Below are 27,861 nucleotides of genomic sequence, written 5' to 3'. Positions count from 1 at the left end.
TCTGCCAGCTTCCCACCACTCATAACCTACAGCTGTTCCTTTTTTGACTGGACGGCATTGACACGCTGACCACGAGTGAAAGCTCTGTCACATAACATCTACACTTGGTGTGCCACTGGAATTGGAATAATCACTATTTCTGCATGTTTTGACTGTATTTAGTTCTAAAGGAGCATTCTGCAGCCAAAATTGAGTTGAAAGTTGAAATCCAGCACAAAAGTCATACAGATGCATTCACATGAGAACTTCTCAGAATATCAAGAAGACAACATGTAAGTGTTTCTCCAAATAGGAGCACAAGTATCTGTTGATAGGCGGTCAGAAGATGTATTACTCGCTGTGCACCAGCAAGTGTCAGTGTTTCCTCGGAGACACTTCCTGCTGTAACCTCGCAGCTTACACTGAATACTGAACAACCTGTGCAGTTCAAGTGTAACATGCTGTGCACTTCACTCCATCAGGACATGGACCGTGGACTGTTATCGCCACAGTAACAGATTCACTGCGTCAACATCTCTGACTGACTTTATTTTACCATCTGAACTTCCCGACAGTCAATGTTCTCTGTCTCTTCCCACCCATCAGAAGGACTGGGCTTCATATAATCTCTGATAATACTGGTAGCATGTTGAGTTGCCTTTCGCTGAACACACTAAGCTGACAGAAGACGTTGCCACTCTGTCTCATCGGTGCTGCCTCTGTGTTAGGACTCAAACTCCACAGCCAATGTCTCTACAAGTTACACGGCAGAAATATACAAGAAAAACATACAAAAAGGTACACAAATCAGTGGCAGAATGTCAGTGGCCAGGCTGCGTGCTCGGTCTATCTGCATAGATTAACACAATCTAACACAAAGTCGTGCAGGACTGTGATTTTGTATTAGCCGAGTTTGTGCTTGGGGGGCATCGCCATGGTAACACAGGAAAGGGTTGAACAGAAACCATTGACCCCAAGTTGTCTCACATTTGACAGAATCATTGAAACTAAGGAGCACAAACCAGCCCCAGGCTGGTAAACGAAGTATGCCGACACTTGAAGCTGCTGTAACCAATATTGTAATGCTGAAGGGTAATTCCTGTAACTTTAAACCTGGGTCCCACCTGCACAGACTTTGGTGTCTAAACGACTAGTAGGTACAAAAAGTGTTGCAACTGATGGCCTCAGTCGGTGGGCGTGAAACAGGCTGCAACCTAATCCTGTGACTCCACTCAATCAGCGTGTCCACTAAAATTGCTTGTTTTTTGCAACTGTCAGGCTCAGAGTGTTATTGTAAGTGTCAAACAACATTTCTGAAAGGATCCCTACAGATATGGACCTTGTTAAAGAGTAAGATCCTTGTTGTTTCACCAGAAACACCCATTGTATCACTGCCATCAAAGCCACCAGACTCCATTGACAAAAACAGTCATTTTACCTTCGCAGAACACAGGAGTTGCTGCTCTACAGCTGCCTCGATCTGTGTGTGTGTTACTGCATCTTAAAGGCTCAGTTCGGATCCAAACCATCAAAGTTGCCTGTAGAGATGAACACACCAAACCCAAATGTGCAGTTTCCCTCAGCTCTGTGGAGCCTTTGATCCACTCTAACTTGTCCCATTTCAAATCGCTGCCACTGTTGCTCTGTCTGGTGGGTGTGGAAACCGTTTTCGAGGCAACTGTTGTATTTACAGCTCGCTCTGCTAAGTCAGGCGTGTTTTCAAGTGTTATATGAAATTCTGTCTTTTTTTCATTTGTGTGTTCACTGGTACTTGAACACTGCTACTTCCCTTGTACACTGATTTCTATCATCTATAAAGCTATATCATTTCTATATTTCTGTATTTATTGAGGACTCATGTTTTACCTCCACCTGACTGTAAGATTTTAATTTTGAGAAAGTACAAAAATGTTAGCTGATGAACACAGTGGAACTAATTCAAAGACGGCACATAAAAACAAAGTTGTACAAAAATGAAAAAGAGGAAAAACACTGACACTCAAACTGCTGCATGAGTGTTCAGAATCAGGGTATCTTGCACAGACCCATAAAAACAACAGCTTATCTTGACTTCCACTGGAAGCATAGACCTATGCCTTTAGAGTAGTCCGGAAAAATCCTGCCTGCCTCATGAGATGCGGCGGCTCACACGGGTACTGTAGCCGCTCATCAGTCCGTCCTGGTGCCGCCGACGGCGCCTGCTGTCCTCAGAGAAGTCTCAAAGATGACTGGCTTCACGCTGCCATCCTCCTCACTGAAAGATGGAAACATTTCATTCAGATCAGCTGTGAGCCTCAGTGCAACTCTTGTCTGGTACAGAATCTATCTATCTATCTATCTATCTATCTATCTATCTATCTATCTATCTATCTATCTATTTATTCATTCATCTATTCATTGATAAAAATGTAACCAGACACTAAAAAGAATTTCACACTGTGGATCTTCAGGCCCTTCTTTTGGAAATCAGCCGACAATAACAGAGCATTTCCTACAAAGGAAAGAAGTCTTAAAGTGTAGCAGCTGCACACCACCAACAAATCTCAGAGCCAGGCACTGTAAAGCCCACACAACTAAATGGTCAACGGTCTAAAAGCGGTGTTGTCTAACCTGAGGTCGGATCCCTCTACATCTTCAATGGTGTCCGGCAGGGGCTTGTTGGCTGTCTCAGGCAGCAGCAGGGTGAGGGCAGAGCCCAGCAGGGGGCAGAGCCCACACAGCACCATGGGAGCCTGGGGGCTGATGCTCTTCAGGAGATACATCATGGGAGCGAGGACCCCTCCGGTCCGAGCACACATGGAGCCAATGCCGATCCCGTTTTGTCTGGGAGTGACAGAGAAGTGTGATGAGGCTCTTGAGCTTCTATAATAAGTCTCATCTTACTCAGAGAAGTGGTTTGGTTCTTTAGCCTCAATCATATAAATGAGGTTGGAAAAATATCACAAACACCTCTCAGTGAATACGGCATAGGTGCTCCTAATGGACACGCATATATCCCAGCAGTCCACTCCCTGCACCACAACCTTATCATACATTATAACAACCTGATCTGTGGAGAAAGTCCCGCCTTTGTCAGTATATAACAGATATACGTTTAAGTTTATCTTTGTTTGACTATGTCTGCCTCTGTATCATCCTCAAAATGTATATTATTGTATTTGGATTAAACGGTCAGATTAAATCATTGAACTACTTGCATCATTTTTATGTCTTATAATTACAGCATAATGGAGCAAACAGGAAAGGACGGTTAACAGAAAAGCTTGTGCCACAGTACTCAAAGGTGTGATGAGCCTTCAGAAAACAACCGGAACAACAACTAACAGCTTGTCTTTATTCTGTCCTGAGCTGCTAATATCATAAACCAAGCTCAGTTGTGCAGAAGCCTCCGTGTGTCTGAGTTTGCTGTGAGAGCTGCAGTGCTCCATGATAAATGAATGCAATTGACAAATCCCTGCAGAATCAAGCTACCAAAACATTACCACAGTCCTGTGCACACTACACAATAGACTGCTTATTACTTTGAGTCAAAGGGCTTTTCTGACATCCCACCTCAGTAACAACATCATCGGAAGTGGCTCGATTTCAAAATGAGGGTCATAAATCACTGGCCAATGAAGAGGCTGCATCAAATGTGGCCGAGGAAGCTTCTAGTCGTGTTAGCTGACGAGGAGAGACGTAGTCAAACAAGTTTTCTTTGGCTAGTTGGTTGCAGGAAAAAAAAAAACCTCAAACTCCATTTGTCAAAATTCACTGAATATCTACGTGGCTGGAGGGCTTTTCATTTGAAATGAGGGACAGTGGAAGTGGCAGAAGTCAGTCAAGGGACAGACAGCTCCATTTACACGGCTGATTGCTGAGGCGGTTAAACAGTTTTTCACAGATGTCTCAATGAATGGCTTAAACTAACAAGTACTAGTCCACTAGGAAAATCTTTGTTAAGGGGCAAGACTTTTTAAGTCAGGAGCAGAGAGGGGTGTTTGGGAGGGACACGCTCACCTGACGACAGTAGGGAACACCTCAGCCGAGTAGACGTAAATAATGGAAAGAGAGGCTGTGATCCCAAATTTCCCAATCATGGCCAGCACAGTTTTAAGGATGGACAGGTCTAGAGGAGAGGGTCAGAGAAAAGTGAGCAGAGAAACTTCTGACACAGACTGGAAACGTGGGAGAAACATGGAGATTGCCCACACTGCTGGGGATGAAGATGGTCAGCAGGCAGGCTGTGCCGCCCACAGCCAGGAAAGCCAGCTGGGAGATCTTGCGGGTGCGGTTGAGGGTGAACAGGGTGATGGTGCGCGCCGGCATCTCCACCAGGCCGAAGATCATCTGGGTCAGATAGATGTTCATTCCAAAGTCCGAGATGTTGAGGGACAGGCCGTAGTACACGAGCACGTTGGCGAACCTGAGTCAGGCAGGAAGAGGTAGAGGAACAGCATCATCTTGGAGGACAGTGTAACGCCTTTCATCAGGAGTTCAGCACACACTTTTACATCTAAGCACTTGGAGTTAGTGATACAACAATGGAGCAACAAACAAAATATAAAATTGTGGGTAGCAGTGATCCATAACTCTAGGTCTTGGTTCTCCTTTGGAATTTCATTAACACAACATAGCACACCATACCATACCATGCCAAACTGTTTCAGTATCAAGAGATCCTATCACAGTGTTCACAGTGTTTAGCCCTCATCAGCCACTGCTCGTCCGCGGTCAGGAAGTGGAGAGGGTGAGCACCTTGAAATACCTGGGGGTCCACATCAACGAGGACCTCACCTGGACCCTGAACACCACACAGCTGGTGAAGAAGGCCCAGCAGCGGCTGGACTTCCTGAGGAGGCTGAGGAGGTTTGGCGTGTCGTCAAAAATCCTCACCAACTTCTACAGCTGCGTTGTTGAGTCCATCTTGACCGGCGGCATCACCGTGTGGTGAGGACCAGGACTCCCCTGCCCTCTCTGCAGAGCATCTACAGACGCAGAGTCCACCGGAGGGCTGCCTCCGTCATCAAGGACCCCTCCCACCCCCAACACAGACTGTTCACTCTCCTCCCCTCAGGCCGGAGGTACAGGAGTCTGAAGTGCAGGACGTCCAGACTGAGAAACTCCTTCTTTCCCTCTGCCATCAGGCTCCTTAACAGCCGATAGGAGTCAACAACACCCAACTACCTCTAATCTGCACATTCACTTTGCTTTATGTTAATAATGTTGTTATTATGTAAATATATCTATATTAGTAATAGTAGTTTATATTTTATCTTCTTCTCTTTCACTCTTTTTAAACTCTTAGGCATTCAGTGTGGATGGCAAAGTAAGATTTTCATTGTACAGGGAAACCTGTTTCTGTACTGCACACATGATAATAAACGCTTTGAATCTTTGAATCTTGAAGAGGAACCATGCCTGCCCTCAGCCACCTCTTTGCTAAATGGCAGTGTGTTCGTGCGGATGGCACGAGGAGAGAAAGCCTTATTTCAAAAACTTCAAAAGTCCAGACTTCCGGAGTTTTGTTCTCACTATTCATTTAAAGAGGAACACACAGCCAGTAATATCTGCCTGACTGAGGGGCTTCAATCACTGCTGAGACAGGAAAGGTTTCTGAACTGGCTCTGGTTCGGATTTGAACTACACACTGTTGCCAACTCGGACACTTTGAAAACCTTTCAGCAACTTTACTTCAAGCAGGAGTCTGGGGACCAGTCATGTAACTTTCAGATATTCAATACTTTCCCTTGAAAGTATTCAAAGTGGACAGCTGCAGCTCTGAGCTCAGTGGGTCTGCAGCTCTCAGGTCAGTACTCAGTGAGCAGCTTCGCTAACAGGAATGAGCCGCATGCGTGCGTTCCAGCGTTCCTAATGATCTGTCACTAATCCCCATTGTTAGTCCCCGGAACTCATTTGTGTGCGGTTTTAACATTTCTTTTGAACTTTTTTGCTTGCTGATTCTCGTGTTTGTCGTCTTAGCTTAACTGCTCAGTGATTTGAGACAGCTAGTCTACATTCAGGGGAAAAAAAACAATGTGCATACAGTTAACTGGTACGAAGAAGTAAATAAGTTTAGAAATACATTTATTTTATGAAATTGTATTTACTTTTTATTCAGGAACAAAATACTTTGGTTTCAAAAGTTTGTTACTTGTTACTTGTTAGTACAAATACAATATTATTGTGTTTTCTGCAGGAAACTTTGCACTTGGTTTGGCCTTTTAGAAAACATCAATGAATGCATATGAATGTAGCATAACTTGTGATTAATGATTGCTGCAGGAAACCCATTCTTTTATTCTCTTATTTTTTTGCCCTTTTTGTTCTTCATCTTTTCAGTTCAGTCATTTAGTAACATAAAATTCTCAAACTAGCTCAAAATCTGCATTACACAGTCGTGCTTTTTGACACAAAAAAAGGGCACATTTTTGGAAAGCCTCGTTTCCGTCCTCCTGTTTTGATGCACATTTTCTATGTGTGCATAAAAAGTGATAATGACAACGTAGAAATGTCAAAAAATATATTGGAAAGACAAGTTTTTAAGCTTGGCTTAGTGGGAGAAGTTGGTGAATACCAAAAAGTGCAACGTAGACTAGAGTCAGGGGCGACTTCATCACCTCCTTCCTGAAGATGTGGGATGAACAGTGGAACGATGACAAATACTGAGCTGTCTTTAACTACGTTGAACTATATCATTCAAAGTCAGTTTCCCCTCCTCATCCAGTTGCACAGTAATGGCCTCAGTGTCTGCTTCAATCCATTTTTATATTTGACTGTCCAGCTGTTTTGAAAACCATCTCTGGCCACAAGAAACCAAACTCTCTGCAGGGGACCAACAGAGGGCGAATCATTCCTCAACACATTCAATCAGTCATCTGCTCCTCCTCCCCCAGCCCAGTCAGTCCTACTGCAGCCCCCTCCCCCGCCTCCACCTGCCTTCGTCGGGTGTGTGGCTCACAGCCACCCCCCACATACTCCAACTCACAGTCCCCCTGCTGCGCAAACACACTCTAGGTGAGGAGCCAGCTCAGGAAGAGGAAGAGAAGAAGGTCCAGATGGTATCAGCACCAAGTTCCTGAAGTTTGTGGAACACATCTATAACACGAGCCTGAAGCTGGGGAGGTGAAGCTGTGTGGTACCTGTCCCTAAGACTCTGCGCCCACAGGACTTTGGCAGCTACAGGTGGATGCATTAACATCCACCTGATGAGGACCCTGGAGCACCTGGTACTTGCTCATCTCCACCCAGTTTGCCTACCAACCTGGCATCGGGGTGGACGGTGCCGTCATCCTCCTCCTACACTGAGCTCTATCTCACCTGGAGAAGGCTGGAAGCACTGACAGGATCATGTTCTTTTATTTCTCCAGTGCCTTCAACACGATACAACCAGCACTTCAGAGGGACGAGCTGGAGAACACCGGTGTGGGCCATCACCTCATCATCCTCCCACAACGTGCACACCTGTCACCTGCAAAAGCTCTGATGATTCTACCATTGTGTGGCCCGATGGCAGCGGAACCACCTCTGTATCAACGCAGGGAAAACCAAAGGACTGGTGGTGGACTTCCACAGGCGTACAGACACCCCAACTCTCCTCCACCTTGATGAGGTGTGAGTGGGTGAATGCAAATGTAATGTAAAAGCGCTTGGAGTTTAAAAGACTAGAAAGGTGCTGTACAAGTACAGTCCATTTATCAAAGTTTGTGTAACATTTGGATGGAAGTTGGAGAGAAACGTACTCATATTCATACTCACCAGAGGTAAAAAACAATCAGGGACTGCTTCCTCATTTTTGGGGTTCGAACGAGGTCTATGAACGAGTGTTTTCTCTTCACCTCTCTTTTCCCTTCAAGGTTATAGACCTGGTGATACAGTGAGTGAGAGACTTTGGAGTAAGTGACATGAAGTGACAAAACACTGCGCTGTTTGAGTAGTTTGCATGTTTAAATGATAATGAGTGTTGAAAGCTTTTATGTAAAGTAATAATGGCTGCGTCAGAGTGAGCCGTTTGTTTGAGAGGACAGCCACACTGTAGCCACACTGTAGCCACACTGTAGCCACACTGTAATAGCCACACTGTAGCCACACTGTAGCCACACTGTAATAGCCACACTGTAGCCACACTGTAGCCACACTGTAATAGCCACACTGTAGCCACACTGTAATAGCCACACTGTAGCCACACTGTAATAGCCACACTGTAGCCACACTGTAATAGCCACACTGTAGCCACACTGTAGCCACACTGTAGCCACACTGTAGCCACACTGTAATAGCCACACTGCTACAAAAGCAGGTCAAACAAACAAATTTAGAGACTAGCAAATAAAACTAAATGTTGCACATCTACCTGACACATCTCCAGATCTTTGGTGAGGGGCTTCCCATTCATCTGCGCTGCTTTCCTCACTACCTCCCATGCTTCCTCGGTCTTGTCGTTGGCCATTAACCAGCGAGCTGACTTTGGCAATACCCTAAAATGTAGAAAAGATAACCTGCTCGGGTGACCTACTTACAAAATGCCTGTAGTTGACCCACTGGACTTGCAGGAGGACACTTTGATAGCCATTTCACACTCTGCTTCCCACTCACCAGATGTAGAAGATGAAGAGGAAGCCAGGCGCTGAGATAGCCAGCTGCAGTTTACGCCAGTCTCTTATGAGGTAGGCCACTCCGGCCAGCAAAATGTAGCCGAGGCCAAAGAAGTAGTCAGTGATTATACCAGCCAACATCCGCTGCTTAGATCCTGTCCATTCTGTGCCTGTGTGACACCACATAGCACAAGGGCACATTAATTCTGTCTTCATCTTAGGAGCAAAACACAGTTACAGTAGAGTTTCACAGAAGTCATTTTACAAACCGCAGACACCAAAATAATTCTATTCACCTCCATAACTATTGTATAGTTGGATCTCAAAACCATGGTGACGAACAAACCAGTGTGTCTAGCCATACAGATTGGTTTGATTTGATTTTGTGATTTGAGGGAACGTAGACACCAGGCAGGCCCAATCAAAGCAGGGGATACACATCATCGACTCATTGACGGACTTAATTGTGGAAGCCACAAGCACAGCTACGATATGATTCACTGTGCAAAATGAGATGCTTTTTTTTTTTAGCAATGTGTTGTAGGTGTGTTGAGCGCAATTGAATATTTCTTGTGCAGCCTTCATCGTGTTTCTGGTTTTCTCACTGAACTAAAATCATTCACTTGGTAACGTATGCCAACTGAAGGTACAGAGATAAAAATTGCACACAGATTTAACTTTCTATAAGACACTGACCTAGGACAAAGGCATTCATGATGACACCAGAGATGGATGTTCCAACCATAAAGCGAAGGGCAGTGTAGACGTAGAAATTAGGGGCAAAAGCAGCAGCGACACCAAAGACAGCCTGAATAGCCAGACTGATGAGGATGATGATCCTACGGCCGTACCTGGAACAAGATCGTTCATCTTGAAAAAAAAAAAATGTACAGATGCAAAGTTCTAAACCATCACATGATGAATCAAAAGTAGAAATTCTACAAAGTAATCCAGACAGAACCGTAGAACAAGTGGAGTCACGTCATCTGTTCAATAGTGCGCTGAAGATGGCTGCGTTTAACTCACTTATCAGCTAAGCTTCCAAACACAACAGCTCCAACTAGAAGGCCGAACATGTAGATGGAGGAGGCCATGTTGTTCAGACTGGCACTGTCACAAACCAGATCCCACTGAAAAAAAGCACAGAAAAGCATTTGAACACATTTTTGACAGAAGTGAGACTCCACAGCTGCTGTGTGGAGCCTTTGGAGTGTCAGTCTCATCTTAATAAAGGCTCGTTGGGGCTAGATTTAAACTGCAGCCTTCGTTATGAGGCTCCTATCCACAGCTGAGGCCAGGTCATCTTCCCATCAAGGCCCCCAGTGGAGTACTGGCCAACTTCCACAGACTTTGAAATCAACTGCAGATGTCCTTCCTGCTGTCCGGTGACTCTGGCCACTGCAGCTGACCCATCGTGCTGGCGCATGTGACATCGCCTCGTCCAATCACGGCATTTGAGTCACGTAACTGCTCCTGCTGCCCATGCTCCAGGTTACAAAACTTGGCAGGATGGCTGTGTGGGAGGGCCTAGAGGATGCCTGCACTGCAGGAGTCCATCACCCGACCGAAACTCTGATTAACCCCATTTCAGATATCACCAGAGCACACTGTAATAAAACTAAGGCCAACCACCGCTGCATGGAGCCCCAGTGTTCGGTATAAAAGTAGGTATACGGTAAAAAGGTTTTTTGCTCACCTCAGTTACTGTGGTGCTTTGGAAGGTCTCTGTGCTATACTCCCAGCCTCCCTGGCAGGTCCCAACAGGGTGTCCATCGCCAAGAGCGACAGCACCACTGCGGTTGAAGGGGGCCACGCAGGACAGCTCAGACCAGCCATCAGGGGCCGACTGAAGGCTGAGGTTGAAGTTCGATGAGGCCGTGGCACCCGCTGACATGGAGCGGCATAAATGTGGAGGAACAGCCCCGGTGAAGATAGAGACCAGCATGTGGAACGCCAGAAAGATCTGAGGTAAACAGATCCACACATACAAAATCCTCTGGAACTTCCCAAAGCCCCCGATAAGGCAGAGAATTTCATCAAAATTCATTTTTGCGGCTTTTTCTAGATGCACACTGTAGATGAGCAACTCAGTAACTGATCAGGTCTGATTCAGTAGGTCCAAACCTCTCTAAAATAGAGCTGCCAAAGATGCACGGGAGGATAAAAGCAGACAGCCAAGCGTCATTCAAATGTCTGAGATAATATGTGTCAGACTGATGATTAACAGGCAGAGAAGGTATCAGACGCAGCCACACCTGAGCTGTGCTCCAGTCAGTAAGAAACCTGCCGGTCTCTGTAGTGAGCTGTGGAGCTCTCTGAGGGTGATTTAACCTCTGTGTTGGGAGTGATCCAAAGTCGGAGGGAGGGGTTTGCTCTGTGAGGGAGGAGCTGCTGTGTGATGATGGCCACGCAGCTGCTTTTGTCTGCTTCCCTGCCTTCTCTCATTCAAAAAGTTTCATAACACAAGATCTATCTTAGGTAACCCCTTTCTGACCCTGTTTGTGGAGATCTCTCTGTCGAGACAAACATGCCTCAGTCGCTCGACTTTTATGGAGGAGCGCAAAAACATCTTCACAGAAACTTCTCATGTTAACGTCAGTTTGGAGAAAATGCTAGAGGATCATATGGCCCTCGTATTTCAGCTGTCAAACATGTTCAATTCTTCTCAGCGGGGCATGAGTACTGGCTTAAAGACACGCACATTCCAGTTGGTATTCAGTAATTCATCTGAAATGGGATTCCTTGCGGGGGGAGTGTGTGTCTATACTGTTGACACAAAAGAAGTAGACAAATACAGCAAGGAGGGATTAGGGCCACTCTGCCTATTCAGTCCTATCATCACCAGCTCCTGTTTCTCTGCCCTGTCGGGTCATCTCCTGGCTCGAGGTGCTGTTGCTCAGTTTGAACGTGAGAGTGATTCTTCCTGTGCGTGAGCGTCGAGCCGCTCAAGTCGTGTGGCTCACAGCGGACATCGTGATCAAAACCATTCATTGAAGCGGAACTCTCGTGGGTAATACGAGAAGACTGACGTTCGACACTCTCTGAGGAGGTGAGGGGCTCCAGTGTTCAAGACTCATGCTGGGAAGGGTCAGCACATTCAACGCTCTATATTCCCAAAGCAAAAACAGGAAAGAGCTGCAGTTCTTATGTATGTATCGTGTTTGTTGTGGTGCCGTACTGCTTTGTACTAGTTTATTACTGACATGCTTTAGTATTTTCATTTGCGCTTGTTTATGGTTCTTATTTCAGTTTTCTTAGTCTTTAGGAATATTCATTTTTATAAATGTTCTGATGTTACTATTGTATGCTCTTTCAAGTTTGAAATAAAAAAAGAAATCTCCTGAAAACGGTCACCTCCCCTTCACTGAACGCTGCAAACAAAGCGCTCCCCAAGGAAAGAATATGATATATCACAGGTTTTGATTGCAATTCATTCAAATGCTCTGGTGCCACCATCTGGTCCGTGTGACTGATGGCATACCCTGTGAGCAATGTGAGGAAGCATGCACGATGAAAGTCTGCTGACTTTTACAGCAACGGCGGCTTGTCACTCGAGGTGACCTGATGAAGCAGACAAACAGATCCAAAAATCATGTGCGAGTTCAATTCTTTCAGACTCTTTTCCTGAGAGAGTGAACAACCCAATCATACACATGTATACATAGACGCTGCATTTGCCTTTGGAGCGTACGTCAACGTCGCTGCCATATTGGACCAGCCAAGACTGGCCTGTGAACGCACACACAGAAGCAGGAGAGCTGCACTTCTTCGGAATAAAAACTATTATAATGCTTGATGCATCACAGGAACGGGCCAAAGCAGTCAATGCTGCGTCTATGTGCAAGTTACTAATGAACTAATACCTGCTGTGTGTTTCCCACCATTGTAGACTGCCCCAAAGTTGCTAAAACCAAAAGTCTTTGAAATATTTCAGAAGTCATGACGTCAGCAGTGTTGTTATTTTCAGCCCAAGTGGACTGAAAAAGGTCAAAACTCATTTTGGGCAGGTTGTGACATGTATGAGAACTCCTTTTAAGATTTGGGTGATTTCCATCAAGGAAAATGTGAGTTTTACTCCAACACATCACTCCCTGCCCTCTTCTGAGTATCATGGTCGAGACAGTTGGGTTCGGTCGGCTCAGCTTAACACACACTGATCACTTTTTCTCATTACAACTAAGTTCAAACTTTTTTTTTCCTGTTATCCTGTACTCACACGTGCCCAAATATTATTCCAACATAAAATTAAATGTTGATTTGATAAACAAAACTATAATGCAGCATCTTTTGAATTCTATCGTGGAGGGTTAAAAGCGGGTTTCTCATTTCAGGTCCCCATTTGCTGCCGCAACATTAGCAGCTACTCTTCCCGGGGCTGACGCACACAAAGGACATGTCAAACAAGATATACAACAGGATATGTAAAGATATAAAACTTGCCTTACTGGGTGCTTCAGCGGTCATAGGAGGTAACTTCTTTGACATTGTAATGGCTCTATACATTGCAGGTCTGCACACTGCATCTGCCTTGGGTTTTAATTTCAGCAGATAACTCCTATAGTAGCCTGTCAGGTAGTGTGACTGTGTGCTGTCCCCTGGGGCTCTGAGCACCAAGGGGAGGGGAAATGACCAAAACACAGACAGCATTCTATTGATAAATACCTCAATAATTTGTTCGATTGATAAATACCTCAATAATTTGTTCTATTGATAAATACCTCAATAATTCGTTCTATTGATAAATACCTCAATAATTTGTTCTATTGATAAATACCTCAATAATTTGTTCTATTGATTGCTGTAGGACTAAACCCATATGCACTTGGTTTCATTAATAATAACCTATGTTCTATAATATTAAATGCTAAATACAAAAACAATTTTCTTGTCAGTGCAGGACACCATGTGTCAGTCATCTGTCAGCGCTGCATGCAGTGATCAACCCGACAGGCACACATCACACAGTGCGAATGGATTCTAAAGAATCCATTCCAGGTTTCAGCTCCTCTCTTCTACGCACACACACATTTTTAGATCTAACTGCAGATGTTCTTAATGGGACACGTTTATGAGCCACAGAGAGAAAGAGCTCGGTAAACGGCTTTTGATGTAAACGCTCTCCTCATCTCTGACGCGATCGTGTGGAAATAAGGAAGGAATGCCAGTGTAGCAGGCACAGCAGGGCGCAGTGTCCAAGACCAAACCAACTATCTAATCAGCTTTAAAGGTGAGACACTCGCCCACCAGCTCCATCATTTCTCTTAAAACCACCAGAGGGAGGGGATTTAAAGGTATAATTCCACTTTGTGGAAGATATACTTTGCATTCTTCCCTGAAAGGACTAATTGACTCCACTCTTCAGATAATTCCCTGACTAAGGAGTCTTCCCATCAACTGAAGACAGCTGCAAAGGGCATTTAACTCAACGAAACACTGGGCATTCTTTACATTCTCCGCTGCTGACTTAACGACGTTCGGTCTGCTGTGCAGTTTGGCCTCCTGAAGGCCTGCAGGTTCTTCAAGCATGAAGAATTACTGGCTATTTCCTCGCACTCATAAAACTCTGAGGTTTGGGGTCATTTCCTAAAGGCGGTTCAGATTCCGTCCTCAGTCCAGATCACACTTCACGTCTGACAGAAATCCCAGGCCTGACAGCTACCATTTGTATTTCTTTGTGTCTGACAGTCTTCCATTCCTGGCAATGTCCAAACCCTTTGCACTAACCTTACTACCAGTTAGACTAAAGAAACAGCATCCCACATATTGGAACACATACATGAGCCCACACCTGGATGTTGTGTCAGTGCTGTTTTTGTAGGGGTGACTTACTGTAAATGCTGAATATGCAAGATGTTTTGAGATGCTTAAAGGGAAAAAAGGAATATTTGTGGATTTTGAAGTAATCCAAAAGTACTTTTTCAATTCAATTCAATTTTATTTGTATAGCCCAATATCACAACAGAGTGTCTCATAGTGCTTTACAAAGTTTACTGAAATAAACAAGTGTAAGCGAACAAACAATCTACTTGGTTTTGTTTCCTACACATTACGTTACTGTAGTAGTACAATGTAATGTAATTTGTATGTATGTGTTTGGCATATATTATCCCTGATAATGACCACCAAACCAGACTTCATCATGTTTCTGATGATTCCACTCAATATTATCTTACAAAGCCACAGATACAAAGTTTAGACAACTGCACAAGTATGATACACCATGAAAAAACACTGCAATGCTCCTTCTTGGTGTGTGTGTGTGTGTGTGTTGGGGAAGCACAGTCTGAATGGAAATCCTCCCCTGCCACAACTTTTACAGCTGTGGATGTCTTCACATTTGACTTCCTATCTCAGGTCCTTATCTCCCGTGCCTCCCAGGAATCTCACCTTCTGCTCATCAGAAGGAAGGAAATGTAAAGCTAAATAGCTACAGAATGCCTTTAAGGTAACTGCACAACATTTAGCTTGATTATTAGACGGGCCAGCAAACTCAAGTAGGTGGAATAAGGTAGCAACTCCCAAATCAACTGCCCCAAAATGTAATCACTGACAGTTTGAATAATGTTAGAGAATTCTAAGACATTTATACTGCAGGGACAAACACTGCAATCAACAGAAAAAAGTCCCTGTTTTGCAGCTGGCTTGCCATGCACTGGATTCTGACCTGTGACTTTCCTAGAATTGTGGATGACAGAAGAGCTGCGACTTCGAACTTAAAATGTTGGGTCACATTGAATATCTACACTGCATATAATTATTGATTTGGGATTCAATTTATTATTCATCTTTGATGTTTTCCCAATTCATTCATTCAAATGTTTCTGTTATACTGTTTTGAAAATATTGTGTATCTCTATCTATCTATCTATCAGACAAAAGGTACTGACGCTTTATTATATGCAATAACTGTCTGTGATCATCCAGTCCAAATATGATGCAGTCATTATTTCCACAAATATGTGTCATAAGGTAGCTTTCCCTTTTTGAAGCCTACATTTGAACGATTTTCTGTTTTTGGGGAAGATCCAAACATCGACCAAATAACATTTATATTTCTATACTAAAATATATTTATATAAAAGCGCATATCAAAGTTATGAAAACATGCTTGTCCTCTGTTCTACCTCGAGACGGGGTCACCTGAAAACTAAACTGTTTCTGGGGATTGGTTGACACAGACAGAAGTAACATGTGCAGGTGTTTGAATGTGCAGTGGACACTGTTGGCTACAACGCCTTGAAGAACCATGAGCATGGCTAAAAAACACACACTGGTTAATAAATTACAGATTGTTAAACTTTAGAATGTAAGGATCCAGCACTGACTCTGTCCTCACTGTTAACAGGACAGGCAGTAACTGTGGGTACCAATGAGAGGGTTTTATTCTGCTCTGTACATGTGAATTCTCAGCAAAGTGTTGGCTTTACGTGGATGGAGGTGGAGGGCTGCCTCTAAATGGGACCTCTCTACTCAGTGTAAATAATAATGGAATGTAAGCTCAAATACATGTCAGTCCACATTAAGTGGGACTTACAGTTTAAGCATCGCTTTGAGTTAACAACATCCAACAAATGCATCAACAAATTAGAATTGTACTCATGAATTCAGTTTTTGTCCAGTAAAAGAGCCAACTAGCCTGCACTCTTGAAGCGTACTGTGTGGCACATAGGAGCCGCTCACACATGATTTACAGATTTAACTGGTAGTTGCACCCAGATAAATGTGAGGGAGGTCCACAGACTAAGAATAAACACGTGGGCAGGACCTGGAGGCCTCGGAGCAGCCCAGCAGTTATGAAGACAAATATTTCCCTTCTGGATCAGTAAGGCGGGGAAAGGTGTGTTTGGAGAGGAGACAGAGGGGTGCTTTGTCCCCTGCTCCGACAGGTCAGCTCTCCCAATCTCTTTCCCCCATTCCTCTCTGCCTCTGCCAGTCGTCCTCCCTAAATCCCACCTTCCAGCTCCCTCATCCCCCTGCGCCCTCCTGGAGCTCACACAAACCTTCTCACTTGAGAGATGCTATCGCTTCTCTGCTGTTCCTTGCTGCTCATCCTTGCTCAACAGGTAAGAAGAGCATCTCCTTCTATTCCGAACACTAGACACAGACACTTGAAGGCACCTCAACACCTGCTATATGTGCAGCAAGAGGAAATGCAGATGCTTAGGTGTTCAGCAGCAGAATACCAGCCACTCAAAGTCTTGTTTAGGAGAAACTGGTTTGACAATGGAAAGGCAAATCCTGAAAACTAGACTCTTAGAACATACTTATTTGAATAATGACAGGGTTTTGGTAGTGTTATTCTCCTTGTATAGCGCTCAAGGTTAGTCTTTCTTTCGGGAGTAAAACCTGGCAATAGGGGAGCAAAGCGTGAGCACTCTGCATTTGAAGCTCTCGCGGACCCATTTTCACACCATGAAATGAGCTCATTCAGTAAACCTGGCAGACAGGCTTCAGATTTTTGGCCTAACCTTCGGTGACCCTTGGAAGCACTGAGGCGGGGGAATTGGAGCACGAGTGGCACCATGCGTAGGCTGCATCATAGCATGTACCAAGTAAAGCAAACATATTAGGGCTACAGGACCGAACACTTCAGTATTTCTAAGCTGTTGGGCTGTCACCACTATTTGCAAGCTATTTACAGTTTTCACCTTGTAATGTCTTCTTACCGTGTGTGTAGTTAGGCTGAAGTATAAAAAAACATTATTTAATCACGGCTGCCAAACAATATTCGATAAAATGTTCTAATTACAATTGAACAAAAGAACATTTGTGGTTGTGGTGAAGAGAAAGAAGCTGACTGGACTTAATTTTAGCTGCTGTTTTCTTTTGCCTTTTAAATGTTTGCACTTGACAGTCGACAGAGAGCTAGAAGAAATATGAGGTGAGTAAGGGATGTCTTGCCAGATTTAGTGTGATGTTAAACTACAGCTGTGATATGGCTTAGGCAAACAATCATCCACTTTTTATTAGACTCTGATTTGGACATTTCTGGTGAAAATTCTCTAAAATGAAGCAAACCAGCAGCTGACGCTTCCTATTTCCATCCTCTCTTCCCACACTGGGCCCACGTACATGTTGTGGGGCTAAAAAAAGTTTTCCTCAAGTGAGATCATGGGGTCATTAAAATGTTTATCTCCTCGGGAGCATGACCGTGACTTGGGACCAATTTCTGACCAATCAGTCTATTATAATAAGAGTGCATATCCGACATTCTGGCCTGAGAGTGGTGCTAGAGGAAATGCGTCTTTCAGATATCCTGTCACATACCCAACTGTTGGTTTAAGGGAGATGCTGAACTGATCGCTCAATTACCCTCTGGTAGCCATGTCCATATTTACTAAAAACAACATTTTGATCCCAGTCCCCAAAAGCGTGCGAGCTTCCAATAGCCATGCCCCTACATGTGATGTGTGTATGACTATGTTGTTTTTAGCCACACCATGTTTCATGGTAACATAGAGCAAATATATTTCCTTTGACCAAAGTGTTGGACAAACAGAAGACAGATGGAGTAACGAATGCCACGGACATCCAGACGCAGGTTGTGTGCTACATATTCGACACCAGCTCTGTTAGTCTGAATTCCAAAAGGTACTGAGGTACGCCAGGGGACTTCTCTAGCGAAAAGTGAAACAAATACATATTCTTTCCTCAAAGTAGAGGAGTAGTGTTCACCAGTTAGTAAAAATGGAAAGCAGAAACGCATCTCAAGAGGACATTCAAAATGGATCTGTGTTCTCCCCCTCACCCAGTGCTTCAGCAGGGCTCAGAACAATGGGCAGCTGGCTCTGAGAGATGGACAGGCTGCGGCTGAGAGGCGTCAGTTTTGCCAGTGGCCATGCAAGTGTCGGGAAAGGCCTCATTGTGCCCCGGGGGTGAGCTCTGTCCTAGACGGGTGTGGCTGCTGCAAGAGCTGTGCCAGACAGATCGGAGAGCTGTGCAATGAGAGAGATGTCTGTGACCCACACAAGGGCATGTACTGCGACTTCTCTGCCGACAAGCCAAGATACGAGGTCGGAGTATGCGCATGTGAGTTGCTCTCATCCTATCTTGAATTGGTCATGAGATGGAAGGTCAGGGTAACAGGGATGTAACAGGGGTGCTAAGAAAAGTAAAGTTTCACAAGATCACAGCAGTGCAGTGCCTACATCAGTGATTACCAGAGCCCTGACATGTTTCCTTCGTTCTTTCAGACCTGATGGCAGTGGGCTGTGACCTGAATGGGGCCCACTATGAAAACGGAGAAGCCTTCCAGCCCAGCCCCTTCTATAAGTGCACATGTATTGCCGGAGCCATCGGCTGTACCCCTGCTTTCATCCAGAAGCCTGCCGGTCTTTTAGGTCCTGCCCCATTGATGGGCAACATGCCAGCAGGCCTCCGCAGTGGCCAGAGCCCAGAGAAGCACCAGCAGGACACCACCTACATGTCAGGTGTGTGTTTATAGAGTAAACCTGTGGAGACGGGCCAGGCTGTCTGGCCTGGAATGCTAATTACTGTCCAAGTTAGGAGCTTGGGAAGGGGGTTGGGCCTTTCACTACTCTCAGAGTGAGTGAAACTGGCTGTGGTTACACAGCCTCACGGAGGAAAACAAAGTTATAAGCGGGAGGAGGGACAACGCCCTTTTTATTGAAAGCACTAAAGATTCCACTTTAATGCACAAGTGTAGTTTGTTTGCTACGCTTGGGGAAAAAACATCTTTATGTCAGCTAGCATCCACACAAGGAAACTAAACCTGTTTTGAGATGTCTAAAAACAACAAGCACCAACAACCAAGTGGTTCTTATATATCTACTGTACTTACTTATGTAAGTACAGTTCAAAACATTAAGAACTTTAGGAGCTTACACAACCGGTAGAGGGAAATTACTTCCCTTGTGAGTAAAACCAGGTATTTTTTGGGGGGTGGGCTGGCTGGTTGGTTCTATAGGGTGTAGTTGACACAGTGCCCTTTAACTGTAATACTGAAAGCTTACAGGGATCCTCCTTTAGCCTGGAAGAAGAACTGTCTGATCCAGACCACCCCCTGGAGCCCCTGCTCCAAAACCTGTGGCCTGGGCATCTCTGCGCGGGTCAACAATGACAACAGCAAATGTGAGATGAGGAAGGACCGACGCCTGTGTCTGCTGCGACCCTGTGACAAGAGCGTGATTAAGAGTGTTAAGGTGACAAATTAGTCAAATTCAATTCAAGCACCGTCATAGTTTCATATACAATCAAAAAACTTTCTAATGAAATCATTATTTTCCCCTTGAAGGTGCCTAAGGGAAAGACGTGTCGGCCTAAATTCCAAGCAAAGAAAGCAGAGAAGCTGACGCTCTCAGGCTGTACCACTACCAAGAAGTTTAAGCCCATGTACTGCGGCGTCTGTACAGACAAGCGCTGCTGTGTCCCAAACAAGTCACGCATGATCAAGGTCAGCTTCACGTGCAAGGGAGGCTCCAACACACATTGGAAGATGCAGTGGATAACATCCTGCGTGTGCCAGAGGAAGTGCAACGATCCAGGTGACATGTTCTCTGACCTGCGGTTACTCTAACGGATCCATCCACAAAGTCCAGAGACACTGACACCGGACACAAGCTGCGCTGTGGGAGACTGTGGACTGAAATATTCTTCGGTTATTAAGTTCTTCTCAGTGGTGGTGAAGTGCCTCGACAAATCTTTGAAAGAAATAACAAAAACTGAAACTGAAACTACAAAACCTCATTTAATAAGGGAGAATGGCTGGGATCATTAAACAAATGAAGAAATACGTTATTAGTTATGATCAAAGTTTTTATGAACCCTACCATCAGGACATTATGTGCAATAACAAAAGGAATATGGCCAGTGCAGTAACAGCAGATATTGACTCATTACTAGTGCCTCACAATAAGGTGGTCAGGGAGCCAAGAAAAGGCAAATATGAGATTAAGTTGAACTCTTTCGTTCTTTTTACATGTTGTTCCTGCTTATCTTTTCAGACAGGGAAAATTCTAATCAGGTCATAAAATAGACAACATTGATATATAACTTATAAAGGTATGTACAAAAGAGTGGTTGGTGTGTAATCATTTTTGAAAAATGACCCTTGCTATACATGCTGAACAAGAAACAGATTTTCAACAGAGTGGACCTTTATGTGGCGATGTTTAGTCTGGGTGCGTCAGGAATGAGTTTCCCCTTGGTGGCATCCAGATGGTGGTACTCTTCGATCAGCGAGCTGAGAGAGTTGATGGCCTCTGAGAAGTAGCTCTGCTCCATCCCTTCTACATGCAGGTAGTGGTGTAAATGAGCCTTCAGAAAACAAAAAAGTATTTTAGTATTATTAAGATTAAAAAAAAAGATGCAAAAAAAAGATTAAGCCTACAGACAGACAGAGGGCCCATAGAACTGAGTATCAGGCCTCTATGTTTGTATATGATGAGTGAAAGTTGTCGTTAGTTCCAAGTAGAGGCCTATCAATTAATGTAGTAATCATGCTTTCAATTAATAGTTTAGTCTATAAAGTGTTGGAACCAAGTGACAAATGTCCACAAGTTACCAGAGCAGAAAGCTACAGTATATCTTCTATCTGGTAATACTATGTAATCAACTGCCAAAAGAGCAAAAGGCATTCCATTCTCTATCTAAGCAGTAGTACTAGTAGTACATCCTCAATGGTTTTACTAGATAAGTGAAAAAAGCCTTTGTATATAATGACCTAAACAGATGGAATAACATAAAGTACACCTTCTTCCTGTAGAGCTTGGTGAAACGTTCTCTCAGCTCCCTGAACGTGGGCTTCACACAGGTGTTGTTGGCCAGGGCTAACAGGGAGTGGGAGTGACCCACAGGAGGCACTGAACACAGGCCTGTCTTCCAGCCCTCCTGGTTCCAAGAGACAAACGGCAGCGAAGGCTTGAGTCTAGAGCAGGGAGACAATCACACATCAAAGCCAAGAAAGGAAGTGGTCTTAATTACACTCACATCCATTTAACAGCACTGTTCATATTATCTTTTGCCATTTTGTGACTGGGAGAAATTTGTGGAAAACAATGTGTTCTATACCCAACAAGCTTTTCAAAACTCAAAGACATTCAGTTTACAATGATATATAATAGAGAGAGAAAACAAATCTTCACATTTGAGCAAACCAAACATGTTTGGCAGTTTTACTTGATAAATGCCAAACAATGCATCTGTCATTTTGTCTGTGAGCACTACATATACAGTATATAGACATACACAGCCAACAGCAAAATATGCTACAATACATGTCTAGTGAGTCTTTTGGTGTCCAATATTTCTGTGCTTTTCCTCCTCCTCCTCCTCCCGCCCTTCCTCCTCTTTTACACCATGGTCACGCACAAATATGTGGTCTCACAGCAGCTTCTGTCTCAGTTTCTTTTGACAACGTGCCACATGAAAACAAGGTCTGCAGGGAGGGCAGTGAAGGGAGAGCAGAGGAGAGGAGGGTGTTGAATGGACCAGTCATGAATCATTGCTGTTGCTGCTGAATGGGGGTACTATTTGGGAGTGTGAGAGTGAAGGTCATCTTTTGGCCTGTTAGGGTAGCTGTACTTGTAGGCTGTTAGCTGCAGATAGAGACGGAGCGGGAGGACAGTGCTCTGACCTCTCGATGTTCCTGCGGAGGTCAGACACCTGCACTTTGCCCCTGACCATGAGGGCACAGGCCAGGTAGAGGCTGTGCTTCGGGTCGGCTCTGATTAGCTGATGATCTTTACTGAAGGCATCACTGAACATCTGATCCAGTCTAGACGGCACAGTTAGAGGAGAGAATAAAAAAAACGTTCATGTCATGTTCCTTGACAAACACAAAGAAACACAAAATAACAGCCTTTGCTCTTTGCTTGTTCATCACATAATGTCTCCATATCCTGACAATTGTAACTAACATGGCTTTGCAGGGATTTCAGGTACAGCACAGTGATACTAGGGGCCAAGGGGGCTAATGTTTGCGAAAGAATTTCTGTACCTTTATTCATTCAGGAAAGTGCTGCTGAGCAGGCAAGATATTTTTGAGCAAAACCGTGCTCTGCATTCATACAAACACATATGTTGACCTCTGGGAGTTGCCCAGTAGAACCACCACTCTTTCTGACCAATGCGCAGCGTGTGAGGGCTCACACAGGGCCACTTTCATGGCAATTGCTGTTAAGGAGAAGGTGGGAGGGTAGGTGGGAGGGTAGGTGGGTGTGGATTAGATGGTGCGTTTCCTGTCACAGGCCTGCAGCACTGAAGGGAATGTTGCCACCATCCCACTTGATAAAATAAAAGCTGGCTTTGTGGTCTTTGAAAATCTAATGCCCTTGTTTCAAAGATGGTACTGACCAGACCAGATAAATTATGTTCATGTTATTTTGACACACATGCTATATCATAATATATACACTGATATTCTTATTTGTATTGTGGCCAAGCCCCATCTGTCTGACCAGTACGATTTTCATCAGTGAAACTAAATTCTACATACTTCAGGTCATCACTGGAGGGGGTTCCCCTCTCTTTTACCACTACAGTCAACATGAGGCACGCGTTGAGGGGCTTATGGAGTTCATGTGTGCTCAATACCCAGAGCTCTGCAGGATTTAAAACAACTGCGAGGTTAAAATAGCTGCAGTGACAGCCAGACGGCAAACCTTCTGGTGGGGATACTGACATCTGCCAGCGTGTAGAGAGGGGTGAGGCTGGGCACCAGGTAGTGTAAACGCGGGAAGGGGACTAGGTTCATGGCAATCTCATTCAGATCCATGTTGAGAGATCCCTCGAAACGAGCTGAGCTGCAATGAAGGAAACTCAACGTGACACAAATACAACATTCAGAGGCATGGAAAAACATTTTTGCCATTCATTGTATAACAATGTAATGCTCAATTAATTCCTAATAATGTTTGAAAAAACACACACACTGTCACTTAACAACACAAAGAGTTAAGCTCTTGTTGTTAAACCAGGTAACCAGTATGATTCTGCCTTGAAGTTTTGGGGCTAGGGAGCATTCACTGGTATTCACTCACTGATACTAGCGCCAAAAAACAAACACTGGACATGTTAAGAGAGAGGTCTACTATATAGGAGTAAACAGTGATACCATACCTGGTGATATTGAGCAACAGGTTAGCCACTATGTTATTCATGGCATCAAAGGGCTTCTCTGCCCCACTGAGGCCCCCCTGCCCAGAGATGACAGTGCTGTCCCTCTTGATCACTGACCCTGGCTTTCCACTGTGAGACATCAGTTTAATCTTGTTCACAATGTTGACCAATGACTGGAGGAGAGTGAGAGAAAACAAAAGATGGGAGCAATTGATGATTTCAATTGATGATGTGTGCATACGGCAGAGATGTTTGCAGAGAGAAGAAAAATGAGACATTAGAACTGCACAAACCTGGTTTTCAACAGGCAGGACACAGTCAGCATGCTCTGTGAGCTCCCTCATGGCCAGGACACTGTTGTAGGGCGAGGTGATGACATCATCCTCCACAGATGGATAGATGGAGGTGGCAATTCGGCACACCTCAGGGAACTCCTCCTCCAACACGTTTAGCACCCTGGTCCCCAGGCCAGAGCCCGTACCTCAAATTCACACTCGCATTTACTTTCTGCTATGAGTCATGTAAACACACACTCCTATCTGTACAATACTCATTTGTTGAGACACACTTTCACTCAGGGACATTCTTGCTTCCATGCATGGATGGGGTCAAACTGTCTTTGTGCCTTACCTCCACCCATAGAGTGAATGAGAAAGAAGCACTGCAGACAGTCACAGTGTTCTGCTGTCTTCCTCAGTTTATCCACTATCTGCTCCCTGTAGGCTGAGCCATATGTCATGTGTCCAACCGCCCTGGAGAAGAAAAGCACATTATCATACATATTCATATGTCATTGGTTATTTTCTCAATTATCAATTAGTTGTTTAGCTCATAAAATGTCAGACAATGGTAAAAAATGCCGATCAGTGTTTCCTACAGCCCAACATGACATTATCGAATGTCATGTATTGTCCACAAGCCAAAAATATTCCCTTTACTGTCATAGGAGGAAAGAAACCAGAAAATATTCACATTTAAGAAGGTGTAATCAGAGATTTTTTATTTTCTTAAAAAAATACTCCAATTGATTACCAAAACAATTGGCAATTAAGCTATCAGCTAACAACTAATGAATTAATCGTTGCAGCTCCAATATGTGATGGGAAATATAATATTATGTATAAATGAACTGTGCTTCCATCATGATAAGTAAACACATTGTAAAATGTTGCTGTGTAGTGTAAGAGTAAGGGCTTTGAGAATGACTTTGTCTCGCAGAGAGAAATTGCTGGATATTTTTTACAGGATCAAAGATCCTTCATAGGGAACATTTAACTATAAAAACATGAACAAAAAGACAATGGAATATAATTAACTACTGCTTATCTAATATTAGTTTGTTAGGGCTCACAGTGGCAGGAGAGTAAACATGTTGCATGTTATGATAGAACATACAACAGGTTATCATATAAATTTAAAAGGCAGTTTTTCTCTGCACATGAACTTAAGAATAAGAGGTTGAATGAGGCCATTGTTGAGGGGAAATCTAACAAAACTCAGCCACAGCACTCTGTCTCATCTGTTTAATATGCTGCTGAAAAATCGACTCCCAGTGTCTGAACAACAATTCTGCTAGACAAGCATGTCATTGCAAAGACGCATTGTTTCTTTTTACAATGGCTCTCAGGCTAAAACCTACTGAGAGAATATTCACACCAGCCCTGTCAAGAAGCACTACTGACCTTTCCCCCAAATAAATACCATGCAGGCTTGAGAAAGGGCACAGTGGGGAAAAAACACCACCCAATTGCAGAGACTAGTAAGCCACCAGTGATGTTTTGTTTATTTGTGCTGTTATATTCTTGGGAATTTGAAATATGGTGCCTGTGTAAGATAGCAGGTTTGAATTCTTGCTGCAAAGGAAAAAAATAACTATTTAGCACTTGCAAAGAAATGAGCCCGGAAATCCAGTTTTATCAACTCTAACCCATACCACCATTACAAATCAGTGAGATGTAACAGCACGTATGAATGATTGTAACCCAGGCAGATTTTACAAGTTGCTACCAGCCACGTGAGCGGACGTCCTGCGGAGAGTCTGTCTCTCACCAGTTGTTGCCTGAACCTGACACGTCTGTGAGGAGCTGGGTGTTGTCGAACACTTCTCTCAATGGACCCTGCAGGATCTCATTGACCACACCCTCCTCCATGTCCACCAGCACAGCCTGTGGATTCAAATATGAGTATGAGGCCAGCATATATATTTTATTGCTATTATATGCTGAAGACATGCCTTTGACCCACGCCATAATTCCAAAATTCCTCTTTGTAACCTTAACCAATGGATGCCAAACCTTTCATCACACAGAATCCAACCATGACCCTGACCTTGACTCTAAAATAAGTTGAGACCCCTGTGAAGACCAAAAGATAAAAAAAATGTTCTCTCAAGCTGTTTTCTGGTAATAGGAGGAACATACCCTGGCCTTCAGATGTTGGATTCTCCCACCGACACCACACGCTCCCCCATCACTTTTCCTGGAAAAGCACAGCAAACATAAAAGGACTACTTTTGGACCAGTGCACGGCAGCACGTCTCCGCCCATGTAGCAGTTAGTGGATGAGAGCAGGTGTGATTACCTCGAGTCCACATTTCGGAAAAAGCTACTAAGCGCCTCATCATACAATCCGTTCTGAATAGGAGAAAAACAAAATGTAATATGCCTTTAGATGTTATGGTAGGGCTTCCCTTAAAGGGGACATTGTACTTCATGAGTGCAATGTTATCATAATTGGCAGGATTGGCCAAAAAACGACAAAAAGTAGGTGATTCAACTGAGGAGCATTTTTTGTTTTTTTCGATGACATTCAGTTTTGTAAATGATGATTCAGTTAAGTGACTATTAGAAGTAGAAGTTCACTAAACGTGCAGTAATGTGAGTAAGACGATCTTCTAGGCTGCAACTAATCATTACTTTTACTACCGACATATCTGTAAATTACATTTTGAGAAAATTGTTTAGTCTATGTACACTCAGGTGCCAGTTTACTGGGTAACTAAACTAATACAGTCTAATACAACAGCCCTGCGGTGAACCCTTCCTTCATGAAGGTTAATGTGGGACATGTAAATTCTGTACTATAAGGCTATAGTTTGTGGTGCAGTTGAACTGTACTGTACATTATAAATTAGAGGGGTTTCAGTCATTTAGACTACATACACTGATACAAATGGACAAAATAATTAACACATCTGCCAGTATAGCAAAGTACTACAGTTCAACAGCACCACAAACTACATCCTCCAAAATGACAGCTAGGTTGAATCTACACCCTTCAGTTTCATGAAGGAGCTATTTATTGCAGGACTGTCGCAGTAGACTGCATTTGTTTTAGCAGGGTGCACTTAATATGCTGGAGTGTAGTTTCAGAGAGTTGCTCATCACAATTTCCCAGGGGCCCATGGTGACATTGTCAGAGATGTTCAACTTACCATAATATAAAACTAAGACAACGATTTGAAATATATAGCTCCTTCATTTTCTGTACTATTACAGTTAAATATTTAACAGCCTACAAGTTTACCAATTCTTAATCCCAGCAGGGAGGGGCTGTGTGGGAGTGAATCTGAGAGAGAAGGTGCTGGTGATCAAGCCCAGTGTAAGCAAACGTAAAAGTAGATGGGACTTGATGAATGTAACGTTAAACTCTGTGTAATGAGACCGTGTGTATTAGCACTTACTTTATTCACATGGGCGTGTTCTCGCAAAGCAAGATCCCAGAACCTGCAGCCAACCTGGTTGCCACACTGCCCAACTAAAACACAAGTTTAGTGAACAGAAGTTGAGGAATGTCTCCGCGTGTCAAGCCTTCATTAAGCCAGCCGTATAGGTTATGAATGCTCACCTAGCTAAAAGCAGAGCTGACAGCTCAACTAGTAACAGCTAGCTGCTTCTGGACGGAAACGTGAAATACTTAGTTCAGTAACTTTCACTCACCTTGGACAACAACTGACTGTGTCATGGCGACTACAACACGCAGACCCCTCTATAACGCGGACCTAAGTCATACTGAGTCCTGACATTTATTCAAAACTCTCCATTAAAAAGAGTTCTTCAGGCGACGTTTGAACGCTTCTTCAAGCTCGCGCCTCATACGTGTTTGGTCGAGTGCTGATGACGTATTGCCATGACAACGGCGTAAAACGTGAACTGGCAAGTGATGTTCCTGCTGATCTCATCGCGAGAGTAAATACGGAGCACTGTTCACTGTTAGCTCATCACTGCTAGTC

At 44.0% G+C, this 27,861-nt stretch overlaps 3 protein-coding genes across 4 annotated transcripts; 1 reads left to right on the top strand and 2 right to left on the bottom strand.

Annotated features, from left to right (window-relative positions):
* Positions 1–2,148: 2,148 nt before the first annotated feature.
* Positions 2,149–10,599, bottom strand: LOC139218349 (organic cation transporter protein). Its single transcript, XM_070849910.1, has 10 exons — positions 10,249–10,599; positions 9,579–9,682; positions 9,249–9,403; positions 8,554–8,722; positions 8,312–8,435; positions 7,717–7,823; positions 4,173–4,384; positions 3,979–4,087; positions 2,590–2,802; positions 2,149–2,233 (listed from the first exon to the last, which is right to left on the bottom strand). Exons 1-10 carry the CDS (start codon positions 10,597–10,599, stop codon positions 2,149–2,151), a joined length of 1,629 nt encoding a protein of 542 aa, XP_070706011.1.
* Positions 10,600–16,567: 5,968 nt separating this feature from the next.
* ccn6 (cellular communication network factor 6) lies at positions 16,568–20,088 on the top strand. The gene is made up of 5 exons (XM_070849762.1): positions 16,568–16,615; positions 18,305–18,581; positions 18,746–18,982; positions 19,542–19,714; positions 19,807–20,088. The coding sequence occupies exons 1-5, from the start codon at positions 16,568–16,570 to the stop codon at positions 20,086–20,088; spliced, it is 1,017 nt and encodes a 338-aa protein (XP_070705863.1).
* Positions 20,089–20,247: 159 nt separating this feature from the next.
* tube1 (tubulin, epsilon 1) lies at positions 20,248–27,688 on the bottom strand. Of its 2 annotated transcripts, none has more exons than XM_070849528.1 (12): positions 27,569–27,688; positions 27,313–27,386; positions 26,211–26,263; positions 26,051–26,108; positions 25,680–25,795; positions 24,261–24,382; positions 23,924–24,111; positions 23,631–23,803; positions 23,174–23,329; positions 22,147–22,287; positions 21,264–21,438; positions 20,248–20,828 (listed from the first exon to the last, which is right to left on the bottom strand). In XM_070849528.1, exons 1-12 carry the CDS (start codon positions 27,591–27,593, stop codon positions 20,670–20,672), a joined length of 1,440 nt encoding a protein of 479 aa, XP_070705629.1. In that variant the 5' UTR covers positions 27,594–27,688; the 3' UTR covers positions 20,248–20,669. The 2 variants fall into 2 exon arrangements, with proteins under 2 accessions (XP_070705629.1, XP_070705630.1); XM_070849529.1 differs by having other exon boundaries at positions 23,174–23,314.
* Between the last annotated feature and the right edge of the window lie 173 nt (positions 27,689–27,861).

This window comes from Pempheris klunzingeri, chromosome 18, assembly GCF_042242105.1.
Source record: "Pempheris klunzingeri isolate RE-2024b chromosome 18, fPemKlu1.hap1, whole genome shotgun sequence".
NCBI classification, from domain to species: Eukaryota; Metazoa; Chordata; class Actinopteri; order Acropomatiformes; family Pempheridae; genus Pempheris; species Pempheris klunzingeri.
Note: the sequence above shows the minus strand (reverse complement) of the source record. Positions and strands in the feature narration are given on the sequence as shown.

Excerpts from the sequence above, each read along its gene's own strand:
- tube1 (XM_070849528.1), bottom strand. The coding sequence starts at position 27,593 with ATGACACAGTCAGTTGTTGTCCAAG. Across the intron at positions 23,804-23,923 it reads TCCTGCCTGTTGAAAACCAG|TCATTGGTCAACATTGTGAA; the intron begins GTTTGTGCAGTT and ends ACTCTCCTCCAG. Across the intron at positions 22,288-23,173 it reads GTCAGTATCCCCACCAGAAG|ACTGGATCAGATGTTCAGTG; the intron begins GTTTGCCGTCTG and ends TGTGCCGTCTAG.
- LOC139218349 (XM_070849910.1), bottom strand. The coding sequence starts at position 10,599 with ATGAATTTTGATGAAATTCTCTGCCTTATCGGGGGCTTTGGGAAGTTC. Across the intron at positions 7,824-8,311 it reads AAGATCTGGAGATGTGTCAG|GTCTATAACCTTGAAGGGAA; the intron begins GTAGATGTGCAA and ends CTGTATCACCAG. Across the intron at positions 2,234-2,589 it reads GTAGAGGGATCCGACCTCAG|TGAGGAGGATGGCAGCGTGA; the intron begins GTTAGACAACAC and ends TCCATCTTTCAG.
- ccn6 (XM_070849762.1), top strand. The coding sequence starts at position 16,568 with ATGCTATCGCTTCTCTGCTGTTCCTTGCTGCTCATCCTTGCTCAACAG. Across the intron at positions 16,616-18,304 it reads TGCTCATCCTTGCTCAACAG|TGCTTCAGCAGGGCTCAGAA; the intron begins GTAAGAAGAGCA and ends CCCCTCACCCAG. Across the intron at positions 18,983-19,541 it reads GGACACCACCTACATGTCAG|CCTGGAAGAAGAACTGTCTG; the intron begins GTGTGTGTTTAT and ends ATCCTCCTTTAG.